General features: G+C 44.0%; 1 protein-coding gene across 4 annotated transcripts in view; it reads right to left on the bottom strand.

The window, feature by feature from the left end:
- Positions 1-1,305: 1,305 nt before the first annotated feature.
- Positions 1,306-16,790, bottom strand: part of LOC118789860 (SH3 and PX domain-containing protein 2A-like) — an 80,146-nt gene continuing 64,661 nt past the window's right edge. For 2 of the 4 annotated variants that reach the window (XM_036546548.1, XM_036546549.1), the window contains 7 exons: positions 15,384-15,497; positions 11,478-11,561; positions 7,785-7,902; positions 7,285-7,613; positions 5,414-5,463; positions 5,165-5,284; positions 1,306-4,775 (listed from right to left, as the gene is read on the bottom strand). In XM_036546548.1, coding sequence (XP_036402441.1) covers positions 2,880-4,775; positions 5,165-5,284; positions 5,414-5,463; positions 7,285-7,613; positions 7,785-7,902; positions 11,478-11,561; positions 15,384-15,497 — 2,711 coding nt within the window. In that variant the 3' untranslated portion in view covers positions 1,306-2,879. The remainder of the gene's footprint in view (positions 4,776-5,164; positions 5,285-5,413; positions 5,464-7,284; positions 7,614-7,784; positions 7,903-11,477; positions 11,562-15,383; positions 15,498-16,790) is intronic. The other 2 variants (XM_036546550.1, XM_036546551.1) reach the window with 1 other exon arrangement.

Below are 16,790 nucleotides of genomic sequence, written 5' to 3'. Positions count from 1 at the left end.
GTAGTTGAGTTTTATGAATCAAAACAAACCCCAAACAGTCTAACTAAAGAACTGACTGAGAGTCGAGAAAAAACACAGGAGTGAACTGTGTATTCTGCTTGAGGTGCTAGACTGTGTAAGTCAGTGCTAAAGCTCCCTGTAGATGAGTTTTGATTTTCATCAAATATTTTTGGACATTTCTTCCTGTTTCTAGAGATGGAAAGAAATTATACGATGTTGAAAAACAAATTACAAAAAAGATTGCATCTCAAACCCCAAATAAACATATAATCAGGCATCATATAAAGCTCAATAATGACATAGGAAGTGTCCATTAATGTTAAAGTTGCAGTATATGGCATTACAAAGGATTTGCATAATTTTAAGTAAAACATAAATCACCAAATATGCAAAAACAAATTATGATTTTATGAGTATTACTGCTAAAAATATTAAATGTTTGAACAACTATTTTGGTAACATATTCATGTTTTGTTTCCGGGGAGGAGAGAGAACATTGATGTTGCAGTAATAGCTCTTAATCTCAAGGGGGAGCTCTTTGACAGAATCCAGAAAACAAATGAAGAGGCAGAAATTCATGAAGGTCCCATTTGGCAAAACATTATATTTGAAACCCCCAAAAACATTTGTAAAAATTTGTATGAATTAAATAAAGATACATTTAAAACCCATTCAATAAATAATATTAGTGTAATTTGGATGAATTATACTGCACCTTTAGGTAATGCACTTACAGTGCATTTATTCACAAAAATGAGCCACTTCTTTCATCATTACTGATGCATGCAATCACACAAGACAACTGTTTTCCACTCAACAGAATACAACTGCAATTTAGCATTTCTTTCTAATATTTAATACTGTCCAGCAGAAATTTAAAAGAATAGTTAGTATTTTTACCCAGTTACACAGAGTTCACAATTTTCTTTAGAAAAATATTTCAGCAGTCTTGAAAATCAGCCATTTGAAGTAGTTTTAGTTGCTTGGTGCTTTGGCAAATGAAGAACTGTTGTACATGAAATTACATGAATGAGTTCTGAATCCTCTGGGCTTTGATTTGACTCCAAATCAGAAAAAAACAGAACCTCCAGTTAAAAGTCTCCAGTTACAATACCATACACATCACATCCAGTTGAGATTTGACTGGATCATCGTAAAATTTTCCAAATAAGGGTTACAAATGTGTGTTCATCTTTTCCATCTTCATTTTTCAGAACCTGAAATACTGTGCTAGATTAAATAATAATATAAATAATAATATACAATATTAATGTAATCACTTGCCTCAAAATTAAACGCAAAAGTAATACTGCACAGCAATATTAAAACTGACAGAAATCAATCCTGTGCATTAATGTGTGCTGTTCATATGTCCAGGGGCCACAGCACCAAGTGCTTCCATATTCCACATATTAACACAATCTAACACATAATTCTTCAGTTTTAAAACCTCGTTTGGCTATTCTGTTAAATAGATTTTATGTACCGGTGTACACTAAACGCTGAAACCATACGACGCTGCATGTGAATTTTTGCATTGATGTTGATGTTTTGGCTTGATTACACTTCAGGCTCATTGTTTTGCATCTGCAATCCCTGGGTTTTTGTGGCAGTTATCAGCCTTTATCTCCAGTACAGCTCTGTATTCCCAGCAAACCATTATCAGCACCAGCACTACAGCATTGCAGAGGGGGAATGCATGAAGCCGCAATGCACACAAAAGGTTTATTTTTCTGGAAGTACTTCAAGAAGGAAATTTTTTAAATATATATTGCAAACCAATATCCTCTTAGGGTAGACAGTCAGATCAGAGTTGGGTAATCTGCGATTTACCCTGATAAAAACATCATAACAGACTCAGCTGCCCACGACTCCTGAATCCTCAGTTATTCATGAGATGAACTGTTTCAAGCTCGTCCGTGTTATTGTCAAAGTGGGATACCAATGACGAAAGTTAAAGCAACATTCTTATTCCTAAATAAACAGACAGAATCAGCCAGATTTAAACCATGGGGTAACATTACAAATTTAAGCAAATTCGTATACAGACACCATCAGCGAAACTCTGTTCGACAACATATCAAAGAGCATAGAATTTGCCAGACTAAACAACTTCAAATTTCAGGCTGACTGTTTAGTGTGGTTATCACAAGACTAAAGCAGAAATACATCTCTAAGGAAGTCAAAGACATAAAACATACAACAACTTTTAAGAGGAGAAATTAATGAGCTTTTTCTGAGCTCAGTGTCTGCCACTGAGTCATCAGTACCCCATCCACAATATCGCATTTTACTGCGATAAAATCAACCTTAGTTTTTTATCAGTCAAGCTTTATCCAAGCCCCACATTCATTTCCCCTTAAGAAAGAATGGTTTCTTTCTTTCTTTGGTTTCTTTCTGTCTTTTTTCTTTCTTACTTCTGAGTAACAAAATATACTTGCTGATGTTCCATAATCATAGGTCTATGGCACTGAATAATGTTCCAATGAAAAATGATGGAAATTTTTTGATTCATTAAAACATATGCTCTTGTTTCTTTGATGCTTTAGTGTATCCACTCTGCTCAAAATCATTGAAAGGCACCCAATTGATAATGAGAACATCTTATGAGCAAGTATGACTTATAATATGACCCTGCTCCATTCTTTTTTTAACTCACAATCACTACAACACTGTCCACATAATGTTTAAGACACTGAAGTAGCTAATCTCAGCAGTCTCTTTTGTGAGTGGATACTTTATCACTGACAACCAGCAAAAGCCCTCATGTACGCTATACATCTTTAGTAAACCAGCTGTGAAAGTGTCTTTTTTTTTAGTCAAATGACATTGTTTTTTTTGTCTTTTTAAAAATATATACATATTTGAGACATGAAAGGCTAGTTCTTTCTCTCCAGGTAGTTTGAGGGCACCCAGCCCTTCTGAGAGCGCCCGCTGTCCAGAACCTGGCAGTACCACCACCCATTTGGGTTCCTCTCCAGAACCTCCAGACTCGTCCCCTCCGAGAACCCCATAGTCTCCTCGTCGCCGCGGTAATCTGCTATGGTGATGTAGACCTCCCGGAGGTTGTTGCGGATGAGGTTGGGCTTCTCGACAGGTTTGGGCCTTACGGCGGAGACGGGAACGCCGTTGCGCTGGGCGCCCCGGGTCAGGGAGTCGGCCCCACCCGCCCCGGCGTGGTCGGCCCGCCTCAGCCTGGCGTCGCCCGTCTGTGGCAGGACGGCGTTGAAGGAGGAGTTGCGCCGCACGGCCACGCCGGACCTCAGCCCGTCTGTGGAGCCGAGCGACTCGTTCCTCCGCAGCGACCCGGTCAGGACGTTGGTGTCTTTGACGGGCGCGGGGACGTAGACGGACTGCGGCCGCACAGCCAGCTGCCGCACCCCGTTCCGCATCTTCACCGCTCCGTTGGCGGGGCCCGCCGGTTTGGACGGGATTGGGGGCGAGGAGCGTCTCAGGCTCTGGTTGATGTTGTTGAGGGCCTGCACCCGCTGCGTATTCTTCTCCAGGCTGTTGGATTTGCTTAGGCTTCCCAGCACGGGTGCGGTCCGGTCAGGCTCCAGGCCGGCCGCGTCCGGCTGAGACCTCAGGGGCTCCAGGTAGTACGTGGGCGCCCAGCCCTCGGCCTCCCCGCATCTGACGTACCACCACCCGCTCTCCTGCTTCTCCAGCACCTCCACCTCCACACCCGCCGCGAAGCTGACCTCGCAATCCTGCACCTTCTCGTAGCTGTCAGTGGTGCGGTACAAGCAGCCCTCCAGGTCCGGGTCCCCCCGGCTGCCCTTGGAGTAGATGCTGGAGAGGTCCGAGGTGCTGCGCGACGACCCCGAGTCCTCGGAGGAGATGACGGAGGCCGTCTCCGAGTCCTCTCCCCCCCGGGAGGCCTTCGGCCCCGCCCTCAGCTGTCCTGTCGGTCTCAGCTGCCGCCTCAGAGTGCTGATGTCCATCTTCTCCGGACTCTGCGGCTCCGATTTAGCCAGAAGGGGCTTGGGTCGGACCACGGGCTTGGGTTTGGTGGAGGGGCTCTGAGCCATTCGGGGCTCTGTGTCTTTTGTGAGGCCGGCCTGCCTGTTAAGGCCTCTGGTGGAACCGTTCAGAGGAGAACGGGGCGTGGCCTCCTCCGCTTTGGAGAGGGACTGACTCCTTGCCAGTTCGGAATCCCTCTTTTTCACAGCTGCCCCGGCCCCAAGGGAGGTCCGGGAGGCGGAGACTACGCGGGTGGCCGAGAAGGGGCTGGGCTTCGGAGAGCCGGAGCCTCCAGACACTCTGACGGCGGCGGGATCGTCGCAGTATGGCCTGAAGCCGTCGTTCTCGTAGATGCACTCCTCCTCCTGGGCCACGTCTTCGGTGGATGCGCCCACCTTGAAAGATGCCCTGAGCAGGGAGGACACAGGCGAGGGCTTGGAGGAGCTCAGCTGGGAGCCCCTCTCCGAGGACGCGTCCTCACCCCGCACCTCCCTGGAGGACTCCGCCTTCAGGAAGTCCAGGTCAAGATCCAGGTCGCACCCGATGGCGGGCACATCATACTCCGGCTCCTCGTACACGGGCTTGCTGGGGGCTTCGGTTGCCCCGGCGGCGGGGCTGCCGGGAGCTGCCCCTTCCTCGGAATCCTGCTTCTTGATTGGCGGCGCTGGGGGCGGGACCTTGGGTCGGGTCAGCGTGCTGGTCCTTCGGTTCAGATTGGGTTTCTTCCTCTTATCGATGTAAGAGCAGGGCGCCCAGCCCTCCTTATCCCCGATCTGAACATACCACCACCCTCCAGAGTTCTTTTCTATCACCTACAAACGGACACACAGGGGATATTACACCTGGAGCATTCCCCACCCCTGTATTTTAATTTGTTCATGTTTCCACAGGAATATATAACACGTAAGTACACATAAATATATATTATGACTGAAGACAACAGTATCACTCGCAGTGACTGTGAGCACAACACAACGTTCAATTATAGCTGTATATATAGACATATTATGTCCAGGATATGTTGTGACATGTGTCATGTGTCGTGTAGGATCAAAGCATTGCCAAGGTAGTCCACATGACCCTACATGTCACAATGTGCTTTTGTGATATTGAGGAGTTACTGCTCTCATTGGCATAGTTAGGCCATGCTAATTATGCTAATTTTTCCAAGAAACATTCTATCAGGAAATATTCAACTTACATCAGCTTTTTGGCCACCATGGAAACTGATACCATCAGATATACGAGACTGGAAGTCTGCTATGGTGTAGTACTCTGCTTCAACAGTAGGGGGCTCTGGTGGCTTGGGTAACTGAAATCCCTGTGGAAAGGGGGGTGGGGGGTGGGGATTAAACAGGTTGATGAATTACAGCTGTGGCTGTTTAAGGAAGACAAACAAAGTCACACTGGATTCCTGCACAAACTCAGTGGGTAAATACAATTCACTGACCAGACCGGTCTCTCTTCGAGGTGGAGGTTTCTGTCTGAGGATGGGAGAACCTGGCAAATCAAAGAACACAATACCAATTATTACCAGCTGCAAACACATAATTTATGCACTAGCATGATTATCAGCGACATTAAACAGGTACTCTCCACCCAATATATGTGAACACTGAAGCAGCTATAACCCCATAAATACAATAAAGTGATCCCTGAGAGCTACTATTACAAAACACAGGGAATCAATACATGTAAAGTACATATGCTGCAAACCCAGTAGATCTGCCAGAGAAGCAAGGCAAGCAAGGAAAATGGACTGGCTGTCAAATCTGAAATCAACATTCGAAACGCATGGTTGAAATGCTGGTAATGTAGGCTGCGTCTTGTTAAGAAGCCCTGTAATGACACTTGTGATTTATATATGAGTCACATAACTCAAAGTAGGCACTGACATGCTGCAGTAATACCAGGTTTTAGAGGTACTTAACTGCAGAAGGATCCATATCATTTATTACAGTATCTGATCTCACATTGCTCAGTCTCTTTCTTCCAAATGGACCTTGGCGGTAAATTTAATGACCAGCATATATCCTGGCCCATATATCCCATCCAACAAATACGTCCTCGTCTTCATTTTTTTAGTGGAGAAGGCTACCCGGCCTAGGTTCTATAGACATAGTGCCACAGAAGGTTGTCACCAAAGGGATTATGGGAAATGATGTCCCAAACATCACAATCTCCCAGTCTGGGCTTTGCCTTCCATCATCCCCCTGTGTGAAACATTTCGTTGCCTCTCTTCCTGATTGACAGCGACCCTGTTCTACTCCTTCTGCTTAGTTAACATATTTCACATGTTTCATAACATATTTTTCTATCATCAGTTTCTTTGAAGCCAGTGTCTGCTGTGATGCCACTCTCAGGAGCCTCACTATGAAGGACAGATTTCACCTGTCCCCTAGAACCTTAATGATTGTAAATTGTTAGTTTGTGTTAATCGTTAAAATGTTAAATGTTAAAGGGCCCTTTGTCGTCAGTTCAACTCAAACCTACCAGAACCTACCAGAAACCTAGCAGATGTGATCAATTGCATCAAAATCTGTTAATTGCTAATTGTGTAACTGTTTGTAATTGTAATTATCTGTATACCTGAAGCCAGCCATTGGTTGATTGACCACACCTGCCTAATCAGTGGTGCGTTAAATACAGGTGGGCAGGTGCTGCTAGGACACTTTTGTGAGCAGCTGGTGTTGCTTGTGACCAAGGCTGAGTTTCTTTGCACTGCATTTTAAATTCAACTAGATTTGTGTGTATTTTCTGAAGAAAATGTGATGTGTGGTTGCCTTCTGAGCATCCACGCTAATCCGCAGAGATACGGCAGTTTAAAAACTCTTTTTCAAACGCAGAAGTGAAATACTCCTGCTGGTCTTGCCTGTAGTTTTGAATGGGGGTAAAATTAGAGCGAGTGTATTATTGTTTTTTTTTTTTTTGAACTGTCATCATAGCACTTAACTGAAGATGTGAGAATCAGCACAAGTGTACCTCTATTTTGATGTATAATTTATGAGTAGAGCCAGAATTCACAGATACGGCAGTTCGAAAAGGTTGTAACAAGAGTGTGGGCCTTTGGTCCACACTGTAAAATCCTATCTTTTTTTTTAATGGGGGTAAAATGAGGTGTTGTGTGGTGTGTGTGTGTGTGTGTGTGTGTGTGTGTGTGTGTGTGTGGGTTTTTTTTTTTTTTTTTTTTTTTTTTTTTTTTTTTTTAATCGGTAAAACTAAGCATTTATAAAAGTACAACTTACTAAGTTGTTTCTTTGTAAGCTTGTTACTTCTGTGTTTTGTGTTGTGAGAACCACTGACTGGGTTCCTCGCACTCACCGATGTCTATCCTGTGGGGGGTGATGCGGGCGATGGCGGGGGAGCTCTGGGCTGCTTTGCCCTTGCTGTCCAGCAGGGCGGCACTGCTGCCGGGCTCCTCGCAGGGGAAGGGGAGGCTGATCTCCCTCTTGGTGGGAGGGGGCTCCTCGGGCTCGTTATCTGCCTGCACGTCCCTCTCGCTGGTCGCCTTCTTGTTGAGGAGGTTGCTGATCTCCATGATATTCCCAATGATCTCCACGGGGCCGGCCAGGGTCTTCTTACGCGGGGTGAAGTCCTCCCTCACCTTCTTCAGGTACGAGGCTGGGGCCCAACCCTCCTTTCCCAGGTGTCTGTGGGGTAGGACGTCGACAAGGGTCAGAGATCCACAAAAAGCAGTCAATACAGTCATAATATTCCTCTATTCAGCATGTCTCGAATGAACAAGACACGCACGCATACACATACATATATGCACACACAAACACACACACACACACACACACACACAATTACACACTCACCTGATGAACCACCACCCTTCCAGGTTCTTCTGGATGACCTCCACAGTGACCCCTTTCTCAAAGCCGATCTCGTCCTTTCCTTGGCTGGTGTACGGCTGCACTGTGATGTATTTCTCCTCTTTGGTGAGAAAGCGGGGTAGCAGAGAGCGGTCTAAACACGCATTTCATGGAGACTCTACATCTACTTCCAGTTCAACTGAAATGTGCATTCAGTGCTTCATAAATGATTTGGAATGTTTCATGACCATTGCTAAATAGTGTGTAGAATGTCTCAAAAGGTTGAATACAATTACAATAACAATACTCAGTAAATCACAGATGTCATAGTTTGTGTGACAGTGGTCAAAAATCAACACCCAGTTTCAACAACCACATCAAACCATGCTATTATTACTACAATAAAAACCTTTTTATTAGTTCTCATCATGTAGTTTCTGAATATGTACTAAACTTTAAGTGCTGTGAAAGATCAGTACTCAACAAGAAATGCAGTATCACTGTACTGCAAATATACACCCAACATACTTATAATTATTCTGAAATCATGCTAGTAAATGTTTGCTGTACAACAGGATCCAAGTATCTACCACACTGCAAAGGGGAATCCCCATGCTGACTCCAAAACCACATCCACAACACAACAGCCTCCCCACTGAGTTCAGCTCCATATGGAGACATGTCTGGGCTCTATCACACTATACTGACTGAGATCGCAAATATGCAGTTAGATCGCTCGGAATCTGAAATATGATACACTGTAATATGACTCTGTCAGATCATCGTTAATAAAGATGGATAACCAGGATGACTGTTAGGTCTTACATACAGCTGTCCGATTATATATTAGCACCTTGATGCTTATCCTCCATACTACTGGTTATTCCTATCTATTCAACTGCTCCAATGCCATCTGCTTAAGGCATCTTTCCCTGATAACTTTGCAGGTTGTTCCGGACAGGAACATCTGACGCATCAAAAACTGACTAACTAAATGAATAAATTTGGGATTTATGGAGTAGAGGGCCAGCTCTCTGACGGCTCAGGCAAGCTGCTGTCAGTATGATAAGGACAAGGACAGAGGAAAGGCTGAGATCCCGATCAGGGCTGTGGCCAGAGTCCTGCCGGGCCATGCTGCTGTGAGCCTGATAAGGAAATAACGAGGCGTTTCCAAACTGGATTATCCAAATTCAGAGGGGGGGCAGGCTTCAGGGCAGAAACAGCCCGACTGATATTAATATGTAAGAAGGAAAAGAACAGAAATAGAACCACTCAGATACCCAAGACTTGTTCACCTTTGACATTTTCATATTGTGTGTGTTTCCAAGCAGAGAGCGCAACTGGATCTGAAACGTCTTACAAGGCCAGGGGTAATGCCTCCTCCATCCCTTCATTTGCAAGTCATAGCTGATTACCCAGGACTGTAAACATGACTGAAGCCCAAATGACAGTGCTGAATATTACAGTGCCGAACGGACAAAAGAAAATGTGCGCCGGCATTCGCTTATTGTCAGCTTTCCCAAAAAAGGAGTTTAAGGCTCCATTGGTACTGTGCCATAAATTAGACAACAAACTGTGAAGCTGACTCAAGGGGAGTGGGTGGAAAAAAAAAACACGATCAAAAATAGACTGAACTATGATGATTCAGCCCAAATGTGTCACCTAGCTGAAAACCTAATAAATTCATGACATCATAAAATTGCTAGAATACGCAGGCCTTACCAAAAAAGTGGTAAAAAGAGATGCTTCCAAACAGAGAATAAACAGAACAGAAACTTTGAGTACTGTGAGGTGTTTCATTTTAGCTGGGTTTGATCAGTTACCTACACTATTCTAGAAATGTAACCATGAGAAACTTGTATGTCGATGGAGGCTAAATTCTATACAAAGATAATTATAATAATAATAAGGCTTGTTCAGAGAGTGACAAGACTCAGCAGTATGTACCCCTTGTATATCCATCCTGTCCTTTCCAGATAAACTGCAATTCCTCTAGGCTCGTGGATAAGGCCTAGGGGGCACTGTACACCCTGCTCTGCTCTCCCTTAATAAAGCTGTCCTGGAAAAGAGGAAACCCTAAATACGTTCTAACACTCACCAAGACATGCGTTGCCTGGCATCCATTCTGCCTTCACCTTCCCCCAAACAGGCAAAAAAAAGGGATACAGAGAGGGTGGCAAACTTTCCAGAGTCATTTTGCTGCCGTCAGCAATACCTTCTGAGGTGGGATTACTTTTTAGGATGGAAAAAGTCTCACCTCTCTTGCATAATTCAGTTTTCAACGTGTAACAGTCAGTGTTGCCGGCCACTGATCTGACAGCCTTTTCTCATTGCTCTGTCTGTCACCTAACAGCATCTCTGTGAAAATGTCCATCTGTACTCTGTTGCAGTGAGGAGAATATTGCTGGACTCTCTTTTTTAACTTCCAAAGTAGCTGTGTTTCCTTCACATTGCTTTACTTGAGTAATTCTCTCCTGATGCCTGGTGGCTATCAGCACCTTGGTCAGTACTGGTGGAATGCACTTTCAAATTCAGGTTTCGACACTAATTTTGGGTCTTCTCATCCTATTTCTTATATAAAAGCGCCCTAAATTTCTTTCATCCCCGCCCAAACCCCCTCTTGTTTTGGGAGTACATGAAAGGCTTTTTCTGTGGCTCACTGAGAAACTACTGAAATTTTAATATTTCTGCAGGGTATCCGAAAATTAGCAGTCAAAATTCAGACTTCCGCCCATCCCGTCCTGGTGAGACTTTATTAGCACGCTAAAGCTTTACGGAACGCTTTTCAAAGCCTGCCAGGTAGCCTCAGAGATGACAGCAGTCCAATTACTGCTGAAAAATACAATAAAAATATCCACATGAGCTTGCCTCAGAGTTTGAAATTAAACTGCAATGATCAAACCCCCAGGAAAGGAGGGGAAATGCAGGGGAAAAGAACAATGAGATCACCTGCCACTTCCACTTACCTTGCCCAGTTAAAACACTGCTATTAATTTTATGAAATTACATTCTTGAACCAAGTCCAGAAAGGCTACCTCCCCGCGTGCCTGATCTCAGATCAGCTAGAGAACTTTAACCCAAATCATCCATCCATCTCCACCTCTTTCTCGTTACCCTCAAACAGCATTCAGAAAGAGAGTGTTACAACAAATGAATAGCAGCGGCAGATGCTGGCAGGTTAAGGTGTGAGCTGGGATTACTGCCCAAGTTACTCTGCAAACGACTCCCGCAGGGACACAGCGGTCAGCTGGTTTGTCACAATGCTCAGTCTGGGCTTTCAGAGTGATTATTGTCACAGAGATGACTCTCAGTGGTAATCAGATTATCTAGGGCAAGACATGTGATTTAATGAGGGGAATGCAAATCTCAATTTCAGCGTTGCTTGGTTTTGCCTTTGACCTTATCAGCTGACACGCTGAATAGCCCTTCCTTAAAACGACAGATTTTAGTGAATTTTCAGAAACAAAATAAAAGGTATAATTACAGGTAAAGGTAAAATTCCAGGTAAAGGTTATAGTTGGTGACATGCACTGGGACCAGCACGGACCATGTAAGAGCCCGCATTGTGATCGTTATACCAGTCGTTGGCCAAGCATCAGGGGCAAGCCTGAGTACGGTCATGCAGGTGTTCTGTATCCTATCCCAAAAACAGTGACACGGAGCAGGAGGAAGGGGAGACCCTGCGTCTCTGTTCACCTGGACTCTGCTGTCTGTTGACAAAGCCGCCCAGAGTCCATCTCCGGTCCAGCCTCTTCAGGTGTGACTTTCGCCGCTTAGTGACTGATGAGCGTGAACACACATCACAGGAAAACAGGAAACGCATCACACAGATGGGCATGGAAGCCGGGACAGAACACAAAAAAACGCTGTTATTAGTTACATGGAGAGAACACAAACACACACAGCGGCATGGAAGACAATGGCGGGAATGATGTGACACAGCAAGGACATGCAAGTAGTGTCGCCTGCTGTGTCTTGGAATTAGCCCAGCAAAAAAAAAAAAAAAGGTGTAAAATTCCTCCTGACGAGGCATCTGGCAAACACACACTGCTGTCCAGGAACGTGGTCCAATTCACAGACACTTCTATTCTTCTCCTTTCCAGGAATTCAGTGCGGTTTGACAGGTCTTTAGTTGTCGGAGCGCTGGTGTTAGTTACGTAAAGGAGATGGTGATGATTAAGACTTGCAAATGAGCTGAGGGTCATTCCGTTGGTGCCCTGCGTACCCTATGAACAGCGGATTCATGAACCCCTTTAGCTACACGCTGAACCAGATCATTAACCTGATGGGCTTCCAATGGATGTCAAAAGGGACGACCAAGACAGACTATGATATAGGAGGTGGTAGAAAGACATCTTTCTAAGTCCATCTTTCACAAACATAAAATTTCCCAGCAGACTGGGCTCTTTGAAGCTGTGGAGAGAAACACACAGAGGCTTTTACAGAAAGATTCTTCCTGTCACAGCTGTAATAATGTCACTGAAAAGAAAAACCAGTGTGTAATAAATATCCCCCTCGTTCTCAGGGGAACGCGTACTGAGAAAGTGTCCTTGAGATCAATCATCGCTGCACGTCAAGCTGTCATAGCTCACAAAAAAGGGAAGAACTCCTTGTTTATCTTGTATGGCAAAAGCTGGGTCACATGTTTCCCGGCTCCTCACCACAACACAACGTTCCTGATGACAGATCCTTATAGAAATGTGAGAGGCTGAGGGCCCTGGGCTCTGGGACCCTGTGTCTCTACTGACATAAAGGCTAATTACAGAGAAGCGCTGTCCCCGCATGGATCTGGCAGGGTATTCTCTCAGCGACCGAGCAGATGCAGGCCCGTGAAGCCCCAGGCATCAGTCTTATTGATGGAGGATTAGACCCCATTCCTCACTGACCTAGCTTAAGAGACCAATGCTGCCAGTGCTCCCCAGGAGGAAGAGGCAGCTGGGAATTGTGGGAATAAGGCTTGCACATCAGCATGTTTCCAATGTTGCGTCATTGCTGTGGTCGCTGTGTGTTCACTCACTCATATCATGAATGCGCTGATCGGGGGGGACACTGACAGGAACGGGGGTTGTTTGGAATAGATGCGTGTGCTGTTTTATGTGGAGGTCTGATTCACAGACAGCCCCACTGTGATGTCAGACTGATGGTGGTTCAGCATATGAAACTTTTCATAAAAATGAAAGCTAGAGGCCCACGCTATGGCATATGAAAAATGGACTATTGTGTTGAGTCTTTTTACATTTTTTAACAATATGCTATCATTTGGATAACAAGTAAAAAAATGTATCACAGATTTTTCCTGAACCAGTAAGGCAAAACCATTAGGAAAAACCTCTTCATTTTGGCTGTGTGTGAACCCTTATGGAAATTCAGGTATGGCATTACTTGTGTAAGGATCTCCACAATAAATTAAAATTTATCTTCAGTATCATACAGTGAGAGTTTCTCATGAACTTCTAAAACATGTGTAACAAAAGGTTCAGAAATATCGAATAAGGAGCCAATTGTTATTTGATGTAAGACCACAGCACCTTTTAAACCCATTAATTTAGAAGCTGTGTGATGGTTGAAAATGTAATTGCAATGAAAAAATCCAGAATGATCCATTTCAATGATTTTTTTCCCCTTTATCTCCATAATTGACAGAATCGGGTCTCTTGAAGAAGAAAATCATCTTTTAATCATTTAACAACAAAGACAATCCTCTTGGCCAGTGTGAATGTGGTGGAAAGCAAGAAGGATTTTATATAAATTGCCTCACAAGCAGATGCAATCCTTTTCTGAGAGTCACAATATGATACACTTACCAACAACAATTGCTAAAATGAATGAATTGGTTCTGAATGAAGGTGACTCCACCACCTTGAACCTCATGCAACTGAGGTTCAAATCATAACATATCAAATGAAAATCACTTGTAACTTTGAGAATAGTAATAGTGGGCAGTGTTCCCCAGCGGTCTGAACTGATCACTTCACAAGCCTTGAATGACTGTTCCGGACCAAGATAAGCCATTTGTCCAGGGAGCAAGGTGCACCAATTCACAATGGTTCAGATCATTGCATGTAAAGCAATGTGTTCATGCAGATTAAGATTTAGAGGATCCAGATTTAGAGATTCCATTTTGTATAGTCTGTATAGACAATCTGTGAAAGAAAACCCAATGTTTACAGACAGAAAATATGGTCAAAATATCAATGAAAAAGACAATTATCATAGGACAATTGCTTAATGATAATATGGGTTGCGGACAGAATGTGTTTGTGTGCCTATAAGATGTATATAAAAAAACTCTGGAGTGAATGTTGTCAGTGAAGAGAGGAAAAGGAGGGCTCTGGTGAAATGTTTGTAGTTTCTGGGACATCCTGAGATCTATACAATTAAAATGTAACACAACAGGCTACTTAATCAATTTCAGTTTTACATTGGTCACTGCCATCCTGAGTAAATTTTCAGTGTGAACAATGGATGCTGATTCCCACTCAAATCTCAGGGAAAGGACCCTCTCATACGAATCGCTCCTCGTTCTGATGAAATCAAGACCTGCTGGAACATGACATGTCTTGGATGGCTAAAGAATGATTTAATTGCCTCTGGGGTCTGCTGCTTTGGGCCGGGAGATTAGCATGATGGAGTAATTGGATGTGATCTTTCAGGCAATGTACTTTGGGCTACTCCCATGTGTAGGTTTGGTCTCCATCATGTTGCTTGGACCAATAACCCAGATCTTTCACAAATGATCTGAATATGAACACAGTACTGAACAGTTTAATGCTCTGAAGAGACATTAACTTCATTTTATGAAACTAATTTATTTGATGATTTTTTTTGGATTTATATTTCATGTTGGGTGCTGGTGCTGCAGAAAGTGACCGTGCAAAGAATATAAAATTTAAAAACCTATTAAAATTCAAAAAACCTATTTAAAAATCTGCATATCTATTGTTATTATCAGTTTGGAGTTCAATCAGATCTAGGGAGAGATTTCTTGAAGATTCATATTCATATTCATTCTTTTTTCCATTTTTTGGAATTTCGAATTGCTAATTACAGTACAGAAGACTATCCTTTACACCTTTTATGCTCATAGAAGAGAGGTGAGGCATGATGAATGTAGTCCTCCATTATACTTGCAGCCAATCAACAGTTTTTCTTCATAAGCCCCACAGTGCACTACTACAGAGCGAACACCGACTGGAGGATTGGAGGGTCACTGAGGTCACCCAAACGACCCACAGGTGCCTCATGGCCTCACCAGAGGGTGCCATACCAGCAAAATGAGTGGACACTGGTGGATGAAATCCACCCTACCCCAGTGGAAAAAGCCAACTGTGTTCTGCCACTACTTTCTCTGGTTACTGCCGATGAGTGGCACAGCTCACGATCAAACCCAGGTTTGAGCTGTGGGACTCATCTTGAGAGGAATATGTGTGGTTTGTGAGACAATAAACCCTTTCAAAAAATAAACCCTTTCAAAATAACAAGACTGTTGACTGTATTTCAGTCATATGGAAGGCAATTAAGAATGTGGCTTTACTTTCATGTGTTTGGTTTCTTGTCCTGGGCAGGCGTGATTGGTCGGCGAGGCCATGGGCGTTACCTTACCTTCTCCAGCCCTGGAGGTGCTGAGCTCCAGGTCATCCCGAGTGCCGTTGTGGGAATCCAGGTACGTGGCAGGGACCCAGCCCTGCTCCTCCGCAGTACTGACAAACCACCACCCTGCAGAGAGCAAAAACACCGTTATCCTGCATGCACAGACCTTTAGGATAGAGCAGCACGCTGTTACATTACACTACAGTGCTGCCATTTAGCAGACAGTCTTATCCAGTGAAACTTACGTACAGTAGGTTACAAGTTTGTCCATTTATACAGCTGGATATTTACTGAGGCAACTGTGGATTAAGTACTTGTCCCAACTGTACAGCAGCAGTGCCCCAGCAGGGAATCAAACTAGCAACCTTCTGGTTACGAGCCCTGCTCCTTACCACTGCACCACACTGCTGTCCAACACAGCATGTTACAGCATACAAACAGCTCTGATAAAAAATGAGCACAAACAGAACTTGGTGAATCTATTTGTACCTGAATTCAGGTGTGCTCAATGCATTGTGACCTCTGTATTCTTCAAGCAGGATTTGAGGTCAAAGGTCGCAATGCATTTTAGCAGATGCAGGCCTGTGAAGCCCCAGGCATCTTTTTACTGGTGGAGGAATAGCTCCCATCCCACACTTAGCGTAACAGATCAATGCTGTCAGTAAGAGCTCCCCAGGAGGAAGAGGCAGCTGGGAATTGTGGGAATAAGGCTTGCACATCAGCGTGTTTCCAACGCTGCGTCATTGTCTGTTCACTCACTCATGTCATGGGTACTGTGATGAGGGGGGGGGGGGCACTGACAGGAAGGGGGGTTCCTTGGAATAGCTGCATGTGCTGTTTTACATCAAGGTCCGCTTCACGGAGCCCCCCGCTGAGACGTCAAACTGAAGCCATGCTGGTTTGGGATGTGATATTTTTCAAGGAAAAAGTATAAGGATCTCAACAACCAATAAAACAATTTCTACTTGTTATACAGTAAGAGATTCTCAGAAGTTTCATCACGCATGTATCGAAAGGTGCTGACATCTTGTCTAACAGAGTGATATTATATATGTGGCATATTACATATGTGCTATGTATAATATGCCACATATATAATATGCCCACATGTAAACATATGTAATAACACATATGGCTATTACATATCTGCTATTATATATGTTTTCCCTTGTGTTTCAGGTAAAACATTCTCAACCAGAAATGTCATAAGCAGCACACTGGGTGATCATTACTTGATGTAAGACCAGAGGAAGCCATGTGACCGTTGAAAATGTAATTGCAATGAAAGAAGTCAGAATGATCCATGTAAAAGATTACTGGATCTCTGTCTTCATGCAGCATTTGAGGTTGGAGGTCGAAATGCATGCTGTTTTCCTTGTCCGCTAGCTGATCCAGCCACTGATCCAGCATTTAATGGGT

The sequence above is a fragment of the Megalops cyprinoides genome, chromosome 15, assembly GCF_013368585.1.
Source record: "Megalops cyprinoides isolate fMegCyp1 chromosome 15, fMegCyp1.pri, whole genome shotgun sequence".
NCBI classification, from domain to species: domain Eukaryota; kingdom Metazoa; phylum Chordata; class Actinopteri; order Elopiformes; family Megalopidae; genus Megalops; species Megalops cyprinoides.
The sequence above is the reverse complement of the archived record's forward strand: the minus strand, read 5'-3'. Positions and strand labels throughout refer to the sequence as shown.